Source organism: Artibeus jamaicensis, unplaced genomic scaffold, assembly GCF_021234435.1.
Source record: "Artibeus jamaicensis isolate MK-2021 breed Jamaican fruit bat unplaced genomic scaffold, CSHL_Jam_final scaffold_286, whole genome shotgun sequence".
Taxonomy (NCBI): Eukaryota; Metazoa; Chordata; class Mammalia; order Chiroptera; family Phyllostomidae; genus Artibeus; species Artibeus jamaicensis.
This window is the reverse complement of record NW_026522034.1, coordinates 8,182-18,453: the sequence shown is the minus strand read 5'-3', so window position 1 is coordinate 18,453 and position 10,272 is coordinate 8,182. Positions and strand designations below refer to the sequence as shown.

Here is a 10,272-nt window from a genome sequence, read left to right as displayed (position 1 = left end):
CTCAGCCCTTCATGCCACAGCGGCCCCTGGGCCAGGCCCGGGGCCCCATTGTTTTCATTGGACATTTGTGCTGAAATAGAGGATTTGTTTTTACTGGAAAAAAAGTGGAAGATGTGACACCGCAATACCTAGAACTGCATATAGGCAACCCTTCACGGTCCCATAACCACCTGCTCCTGACCTGCTCAGACACTGAGGTTATCAGCTCAGCCTCTGCAAGTTTTCGTGTCACTGCCATTCCCCTGGTTCACCCTCTCTCCATGAACTCTGTGTACCTACTGCAGTGAAGACAGCCGTTGTTGAGAGGGAAATTAATGGGGGAATGAGACTATTTCATCTTGTAATTAAAAAATGTAAATCAGCCTGGCTGGCGTAGCTCAATGGATTGAGTGTGGGCTTGAGAACCAAAGGTTTGATTCCCAGGCAGGGCAGTGCCTGGGTTGTGGGCCAGGTCCCCAGTGGGGGGTGTGTGAGAGGCAACCACATTGATGTTTCTTTCTCTCCCTGTCTTTCTCCTTCCCTTCCCCTCTCTCTAAAAATAAATAAATAAAATCTTAAAAAAAAAAGAAATGTAAATCCTTTCAAAGCTTGTTAGTGATGCGTGAATATAACCAGTATCTTAATAAATACAAGTTTTTTCTTCTTTCATTTATTTAGAATTGGTTACTGTTTCGACTTCAGAGAGAAGCAGCAGGAGCAGAAAGAGGAGAGAGTGGACTCATGAACTTTGGTGGTGAGGACCCGGTTCACTGCGGCCACCTCTCTGGTCCACTCTGCCATCGTGCGTTTCACACTGTCATGAAGACCACAACTCTCCTGACTGTCTCTTCACTCTCTCTCCCTTTGACTTGAAAGGGGTATGAGGAACGAGACCAGTGTGACTGAGTTCATTCTCATGGGCTTCTCAGACACGCCTGAGCTGAGGCTCATGAGCTCCCTGGTTTTCCTCTTCATCTACCTCTTCTCCCTCCTCGGGAACATGTCCATCATTGCAGCTGTGACCCGAGACAGCCGCCTCCACACCCCCATGTACTTCTTCCTGCAGAATCTGTCCTTCCTGGACATGTGCTACACCTCAGTCACCGTCCCCAAGGCCCTGGCCAATTCACTCATGGGTTCCAATGTCATCTCCTTCTGGGAGTGTGTGGCTCAGCTCTTTTTGTTTCTCATGCTGGGTGCTTCTGAGTGCTTCTTGCTCACGTCCATGGCCTATGACCGCTGCCTAGCCATCCACAGGCCTCTCCTCTATGGTGTCATCATGAGCAGAAAGCTGTGTGCAGAGCTTGTGGCCGTGGCCTGGTTGAGTGGAGCTCTCTACTCTGTCTTCCAAACCGCCAACACCTTCTCCCTCCCATTCTGCGGGCCCAATGTGGTTGACCAGTTTTTCTGTGACAGCTCCCCCCTGATGAGGCTCTCCTGCAGCGACTTCCACACCCACGAGGAGGTGGGATTTGCAGTGGGCGGGTGCTTCTTTGTCAGCGCCTTTGGCCTCACCATGGGCTCCTATGTGGTTATCATCTCTACCATCGCTCAGATCCGCTCTGCAGGGGGCCGTGGGAAGGCCTTCTCCACCTGCTCCTCTCATCTCACTACAGTCACTCTGTTCTACATCACTGGGAACATTGCTTACCTGAGTCCTACTTCTCAAGACTCTCCCATTCAAGGACGACTGCTGTCTGTGTTTTACTCCGTCATAACCCCCAGCCTGAACCCCCTCGTCTACTGTCTGAGAAACAAGGACATGCAGGTGGCCCTGAAGAAGCTACTTGCCCCATCCAACTAGACCCTGTTTTCTCATATTAAGCATATTAATCTGAACCTTAACTTAGATAAAATGAATACATTTTTAGAAACATACAACCTAGAAAAACCTAGTAATGGAGGAATAGAAAATGTGGCCCTGGCTGGTGTGGCTCAGGGGGTTGAGTGCTGGCCTGTGAACCAAAGTGTTGCAGGTTGGATTCCCAGTTAGGGCACATGCCTGGGTTTTGGGTCAGGTCCCCAGTAGGGGCGTGTGAGAGGCAACCACACATTGATATTTCTCTTCCTTTTCTCTCTCCCCTGCCCTCTATCAAAAAATAAATAAAATCTTAAAAAGAAAAGAAAATGTGAACAGATGTATAACAAATAAAGAACTTAAAACAGTAATTAAAAAAGCACCAAGCAATAACAACCCAGTACCAGATGGTTTCAGTGGTGAATTCTACCAAATATTTAAGAATAATTAACAACAACCTTTACAAAAATCTTAAAAAACACCTAAACAGTTAGTACTTCCAAAGGCATTGTATGAGGCCAGCGTTACCTTGATAATAAAGCCAGATAAAGACACTACAAGAACATAAAAGTACAGACAAATATTTTTGATAAATGTGGAGGCAAAAACCTTCAGCAGAGCACTAGCAAAGTAACCTCAGTAGCACGTGGAAAGGATTGTGCACTCTGACCAGGAGGGGTTTATTCCTGGGATGCAAGAACAGTCAACATATCTAAATCAATAAACACACTATCCCATAAGAACAAAAGACACAAACCATATGATTATCCCAAGAGATGTGATAAAACCACTTGATAAAATTCACCATCCTTTCATGATAAGAACTCACAACAAATCGGGCACAGAGTGAGCACATCCAAACATAATAAAGCCTGTCTACCACAGGCCCACAGCTGAGAACTTGGGTGGTAAGAGCCTGAGAGGTGCTCTAAGTAAGATGAGGAGGGAGAAGAGGCTGCCTGTTCTTGCCATTCTTACTCAGCACAGTACTGAGTTCCAGGCAGAACAGTCAGACAAGATAAAGCATTTTATGTATATTTCACCACAGCAAAGAAATGACCCATGAGGAAAATGAAATCCTTGAATGGGAATAATGTTAAAATGACTGTGCTCTCAAAATTACCAACAGCTTCGGCTTCCAAATGGATAAGTTAAATCACTTGTGAATCTTAAGTGCTAATTGCAGATCCTCTCCTTTTAAGTTGCTCTAAAGAAGAAATTAAATAAATAAATGTAATCGAAAAATTAAAATTAAAACACAAATAAACTGAACCAGGTTTAGATAATAAATACTTTTACCAGACAATTGTGCTGTAAGTTTTCTTTCTTTCACCAGCACAGAATAAACATCTACAGTCACCCTTCTCCAGGTCGCTCTGTGACCAGGTGTCCTGACACAGGCCTTTATCTCCCACCCAGGCCTGGCATTGCATATTCGGATCCAGCCGAGTTTGCAGAAATGTAAGTCAAACTTCTTATCACAGTAAGATAGAAAGATTACACATTTGTCCTAAAAATGTGACAGAAGCATTTTGGTAACATCTACCACAAGGTAAATTTTGCTAAATCTTTAATTAAGTAAGCTAATTCTACAAATCTACCTGAATTAAATACTCAGATATACTCAAATCACTATAAATGAAGGCATTTGATGGAGCATTTTGTTTAAAATGATAAGAATTAGAAACAGTTTATAAGCTTATCCATACAAATGTAAACCAATTGTGGAAAATCGGACTCACCTGCTCGCTTTACATTCACACTCTTTCACCTGCCAGAATTGGCTGCTGTGATGGAGCGGGAGGGGGAGGGAGAAGGGGTGGGATGTGAGAAGGGGAAGGGGGAGAGGGAGAGAAAAGGGGGGGAGTGGGAGAGGAAGGGAAGGGGGTGGGGTGGGGAAGGGGAGGGAGATGAGGATGGGAAGAGGAGGGAAGGGAGAGGAAAGGGGAAGGGAAGGTGGGTACTTCGAACCCACCCACCAATGCAAAAGAAATGTGTTTCTCCACTTTGCTTCTTGTCCAACCTTAGAGATTTCCCTTCTTTGTTTTCTCTCACATCTCTAATGTACCAGCAAAGGGTTTCCTGTGCTCTTCTCACACTCTCTGCTTTGATTTTACATATTGGCTTGACCAAAAAGTTCGTATGATTTTTTCTGTAAAATATAAGACAGTTTTTGTTTTCACCAATAACTTTATTGATTTGGATATTTTGAGTATGTCACCTATCACCTGCGTGGTATACCACTGATTGTTCTCAAATAATGTCCGGACTTGATCGCTGTCTGCTTCAACTGGTCCACCCGATCATGGAGCATCGTCCAGCGAGGAAATCTCCTACATGGAACTTCACAAACCACTTGGACTTGTTCAATCAGTCACAGCACCTTGTCCATGTACTGCACAAACCTTTTTGTTGCATTTCAGTTGCATTTTCACCTTTCTTGAAATAATAAAGCATCATATGCCAAAAATGTTGCATATTTTCTTCCATCTTCAGTATTAAAATGACTATGCAAAAATCCACCAAATATATATATATTTAGTGGTGTTTGAATGATTAATGTTTTTTTAATTTTTAAAAGTTTTTTCTTCTTTTTTTATTTTTTATTTATTTTGTAAAATATATTTTATTGATTATGCATTACAGTTGTTCTATTTCCCCCTTTCATTCCCCTCCATGCTGCACACCCCCTCTCAACCTCATTCCCCCCCATTAGTTTATGTCCATGTGTCTCAAGTTCTTTAGATTCTATATTTCCCATATTATTCTTAACCTCCCCCATCTATTTTCTACCTACCATCTATGATACTTATTTTCTGTACCTTCTCCCCCCTTCTCCTTCTCCTACTCCCCTGTTGCTAATCCTCCACGTGATCTTCATTTCTATGGTTCACTCCTGATCTAGCTGTTCTCTTAGTTTGCTTTTGTTTTACGTATGGTTCTTAATTACTGTGAGTTTATTGTCCTTTCACAGTTCATCTTTTTTATCTTCTTTTTCTTAGATAAGTCCCTTTAACATTTCATATAATAAGAGCTTGGTGATGATGAATTCCTTGAATTTGATGTTATCTGAGAAGCACTTTATCTGTCCTTCCATTCGAAATGAAAGCTTTGCTGGATAGAGCAATCTTGGATGTAGGTCTTTGGATTTCATGACTTGGAATACTTCTTTCCAGCCCCTTCTTGCCTGTAAGGTCTCTTTTGAGAAATCTGCTGACAGTCTGATGGGAACTCCTTTGTAGGTGATGTCCCCTTATCTCTTGCTGCTTCTAGGATTCTCTCCTTCATTTTCATCTTGGCTAATGCAATGATGATGTGCCTTGGTGTGTTTCTTCCTTGGTCCAACTTCTTTGGGACTCTCTGAGCTTCCTGGAATTCCTGGAAGTCTATCGTTTTTGTCAGATTGGGGAAGTTCTCTTTTATTATTTGTTCAAATAAGTTTTCCACTTGCTCTTTCTCTTCTCCTTCTGGTACCCTTTAATTCAGTTGTTGGAGCATTTAAAGATGTTCTGGAGGTTCCTTAGTCTATCCTCATTTTTTTTGAATTGTTTCTTCATATTTTTCTGCTGAATCATTTTTTTCTTCCTTCTAGTCCACTCCTTTGATTTGAGTCCCATTTCCTTTCCATCACTATTGGTTTCCTGTGCATTACCATTCATTTCAATTAGTTTAGCCTTCATATGTTCCTCTAATTTGTGACTAAAATCAACCAGTTCTCTGAGCATCCTGATCACCAGTGTTTTGAACTGTGCTTGTTTCTTGTTTGGTTAGATTTATCCCCTCTGGGGCTTTGAGTTGTTCTTGAGCCATGTTTTGGTCTGTTTGAGCCTGTTACATATGAGGAGAGGAGCCTTAGGTGTTCAGCAGGGCAGGGCCACCCAGGTTAATGTGTTGTAAAGGTATATGTGGTGGTGGAGTCAAAGAGGGACAATGGAGGTCCCCTCTGCTGCTTCCCACTGCTGGGGCCTGCTCAGTCTGTCTCACTGCTCGCTCCTTGGCCTGGTTTATCTGTGAGCAAATGTGTGACTTAGATCAGCCTGCCACCCTGAGCCCTCAGTGGGTCCACCCCTTGCTACTCCACACCTGGAATCCACCCACGGCTGCCTGGGTATCTTTGTCATGCACCTGGATCAGTCCGGTGGATTTTTCCAAAAATCCACCAATTTGATAACTTAAAAAATGCATGCTGATTGGACAGTTGTCACAATACAGTCTAACAAAATTGTTTGGAATAAGGTTGCAGACAACTAAAGTCTACTAGAATCATCCTATGGGAAAAAACAAAGGAACTTTTGGCCAACCCAATATAACTGTTGCTGAGCATCTGCCATATCAGGTTACTCCTTGAATGGGCCTCACTGACGGTCTGTTTACTAGAAGCAGGTCTGTGGTTGCAGGTGAGGGGGGAGCAGGGTGACAATACCGTACCATTAACAGAACCCAGTAGAACAACACAGTGAGCTGAATTAATGGCTCTTCTTGGTGGCTTTATGCTGATTGGGACACTTCTAAAATTATTTCAATTTTTGTTGTAAAATATTTTACATGCACAACATAATATATATCCTCCTAATAGTCACATGTTTAAAAGTAAAACAGAACAATCTGTGGTCACCACACACGCAGGAAATGCACATCAGCCCTCGGATGCCAGGCGTCCACTCCTGCCGGCCTCGGGCAGCTAATGAAGCCTCAGTGTTATTCTAGCCAATTCCTTGAGATTTTTCTAATTTTATCTCAAGTGTTTGTATCTTCAAATATGTGTGCATCTCCTTTGACCATTAGATTCAGAGAATTAGGCTGAAAGAGTTCTTTTGGCTTTTCTTTTCTTTGCTCAGCTTCTTGCCTGGGAGATTCATTCATGCAAGTGCTGATGGTTGGAAATCACTTAAAATGTAACTGTGTAGTGCTACACTGTTTAAACATAAGCTCTCTGATTTCTTGCTATTACAAATAAGAACTCAATGACTGCCTCTGGGCAAGTCTCCTTGTGAGAGTAGGAATCGTGTCAGAGTGAGCACCTAGCAGCTAAATAGATGGGTCACAGACCATTTACCAGGTGACTCCTGATTGTCACAGTGACTGCACAGCTGTCACTCCTACTCCTAATGCATCAGGGTTCATTTTGTCCCACATTGTCACCCAAACCTGGTATGTGCACTCATATAAATAGTTGCCACTAATCATGAGGGAAATGTAAATGAAGAACACAGGGTATCACCTCGCACCTGTCAGATGGCCACCATCAATAAATCAACACACAACAGGTGCTGGTGAGGATGTGGAGAAAGGGGAGCCCCTGTGCACTTTTGGTGAAACTGTAGGTTAGTGGAGCCACTATGCTAAATACTGAAAAATTAAAAATAGAACTACCATATGACCCCACAATTCTACTTCTGGGTATTTATAGAAAGAAGGAAGGAAGGAAGGAAACTAATTCAAAAAGATATATGTACCCCTATGTTCATTACAGCATTATTTACAATAGCCAACATATGGAAGCGACCTAAGCTTCCATCAATAGATGAGTGATAAAGAAGCTCTGGTACATACACATATCTGGGCATTCTGTGACCCAGTGAAGTTGACACATGAAATTAACTATCATAACATCCAGTTTTTGATATGACGGTGAAGGAAAACATCACTCCTAAAGAAAATAATTTTCAGATTTCTGGCCAAGACAGAGGCATAAGTAGATACATTCTGCCTCCTTGCACAATCTGAAGAAGGACAACAACAAACTTAAAAACAAAACACAACTAAAACTGCCCCAGAATCAAACTATATGGAAGTGTGAGAACCAAGGAGTTAAAAAAGAAATATTCATCCAGACAGTAGGAGGGGCAGAGATGGGCAGCTGGGTCTCAAGGCAGCAGATGGCAGAAGCTGCCAGGTGACGGCAGGTGAGTGGGCAGTCCCACATCCACATGTGGATAAACTGGGAGGAACGACTGGAGAGTGAGACACACCCACAACACAGGGTTCCAACCTGGGGGAAATAAACCTCAAAACCTCTGACCGAAAAAACCTGTGGGGGTTGAGGTGGCAGGAGCTACGCTGAGCCTCAAAGGAGAGTTCAGTGGAGTCTCCCACAGGGTCTTAGAATCTACACAAAACACCCACCCGGGAATCGGCACCAGAAAGTCCAAATGTGTTTGTGGGTGGCAGAGGAAGTGACTGAAAGTCAGTGAGAGCTGAACAGGTGGCAGTGTTCTCTCTGGGACCCCTCCCCACATACAGTGCCATAATGCAGCAAAGAGCATTGCCTTTCCTTGGCAAATACCTAAGGCTCTGCCCCTTTCTACATAACAGGCATGCCCAGGCAAATACAAAATTGCCCAAATGAAAGAACACACCAGAGATCCAGAAAAAATACAAGTAAGCAATGAAGAGATAGCTAACCTATCAGATGCACAGTTCAAAACACTGGTAATCAGGATCCTCACAGAAATGGTTCAGTGTGGTCGCAGAATAAAGGAAAAGGTGAAGGCCAAAGGGAAATAAAGGGAAATGTACAGGAAACCAACAGTGATTGGAAGGAAACCAGGACTCAAATCAACAATTTGGACCAGAAGGAAGAAATAAACATTCAACCAGAACAGAATGAAGATGCAAGATTTTTTTTAAAAAAATGAGGCCAGGCTTAAAAACTTCTGGGACAACCTTCAACATTCCAACATTCAAATTACAGGGTTACCAGAGGGAAAAGAGGAAGACCAAGAAGTGGAAAACTTCTTTGAACAAATAGTAAAGGAGAACTACCCCCATCTGGCAAAGGCAATAGACTTCTGGGAAGTCCAGGAAGCTCAGAGAGTCCCAAAGAAGTTGGACCCAAGGAGGAACACACCAAGGCACATCAGAATTACATTACCCAAGATTAAAGAGAAGGAGAGAATCTTCAAAGCAGCAAGAAGAAAGGATATAGTTACCTACAGAGGAGTTCCCATAATACTATCAGCTTTTTTCTCAAAAGAAACCTTACAGGCAAGAAGGGACTGGAAAAAAGTATTCAAAGTCATGAGAGGCAAGGACCTACATCCAAGATGACTCTATCCAGCAAAGCTATCATTTAGAATTAAAGGGCCAACAAAGTGCTTCCCAGATAAGGTCAAGTTAAAGGTGTTGTCATCACCCAGCTCTTATTATATGAAATGTTAAAGGGACTTATCTAAGAAAAAGAAGAAGATCAAAAATATGAACAGTAAAATGACAACAAACTCACAACTATCATCAACTGAACCTAAACCAAAACCAAAACAAAAACAAACTCAGCTAATAAGTAGAACAGAAACAGAATCACAGAAATGGAGATCACATGGAGGGTTATCAGTGGGGAAGGGGAACGGGGGAAGTGGGGGAAAAGGTACAAGGAATAAGAAATATAATGGTAGGTAGAAAATAGAAAGGGGGGAGTTAAGAATAGTATGGGAAATGGAGAAGCCAAAGAACTTATATATGTACAACCCATGGACATGAACTAAGCTGGGAGGGAATGTGGGTTGGAGTGGGTGTGCAGGGTGGTGGGAAATAAAGGGGGGGAATGGGACAACTGTAATAGCATAATCAATAAAATATATATATTTTTAATATTAAATTTTATTTAGTTACTTTTCAAGTACATTTTTTTTATCTATTTCTCCCATCCCACCCCCCCCCACCCAGTCTCCCCCCCCTCCCATTCCCCCCCAGTCCTCATCTCTGTGTCTTTCATACTTGTTCCTCAAAATCCCTCCCCCCCCTTTTTCCCCTTAAGTTCCCTTCCCTCTCCCCTCTGGTCTCTGCCCACTTGTTCTCTATTTCAGTGTCTTTGTTTTTATTCTGTTTGCTTGTTTGTTTTATTCTTTAGCTTCCTGTCAAAGGTGAGATCATATGGTATTTGTCCTTCAATGCCTGGCCTATTTCACTCAGCATAATGCTTTCCAGTTCCATCCATGTTGTTGCAAAAGGTAGTAGCTCCTTCTTTCTCTCTGCTGCATAGAATTCCATTGTGTATATGTACTACAATTTTTGGATCCATTCATTTATTGATGGGCACCTAGGTTGCTTCCAACTCTTGGCTATTGTAAATTGTGCTGCTATGAACATTGTGGTGCATAGGGTCTTTGAAATTGATGTTTTAGGATTCTTACGATATAATCCTAGCAGTGGAATTGCTGGGCCAAAAGGCAGGTCCATTTTTATTTTTCTGAGAAAATTCCATACTGTTTTTCATAATGGTTGTACCAGTCTGCAATCCCACCAACAGTGAACTAAGGTCCCCTTTTCCCCACAACCTCTCCAACATTTGTTGTTTGTTGCTTTGTCTATTATAGCCATCCTGACTGGTGTAAAGTGGTATTTCATTGTGGTTTTAATTTGCATCTCTCTGATAGCTAACGATATTGAGCATCTCTTCATGTGTCTCTGGATATTCTGTATGTCCTCTTTAGAGAAGTGTCTGTTCAAGTCCTTTTCCCATTTTTTAATTGGGTTCGATGTTTTCCTAGAGTGGA

At 42.4% G+C, this 10,272-nt stretch overlaps 1 protein-coding gene across 1 annotated transcript; it reads left to right on the top strand.

Moving 5' to 3' along the window:
• Positions 1–859: 859 nt before the first annotated feature.
• Positions 860–1,783, top strand: LOC128626099 (olfactory receptor 1044-like). The gene has a single exon (XM_053656776.1). It carries the CDS (start codon positions 860–862, stop codon positions 1,781–1,783), a length of 924 nt encoding a protein of 307 aa, XP_053512751.1.
• Positions 1,784–10,272: the final 8,489 nt, after the last annotated feature.

Coding starts and splice junctions, on each gene's coding strand:
- LOC128626099 (XM_053656776.1), top strand. CDS start 860: ATGAGGAACGAGACCAGTGTGACTGAGTTCATTCTCATGGGCTTCTCA.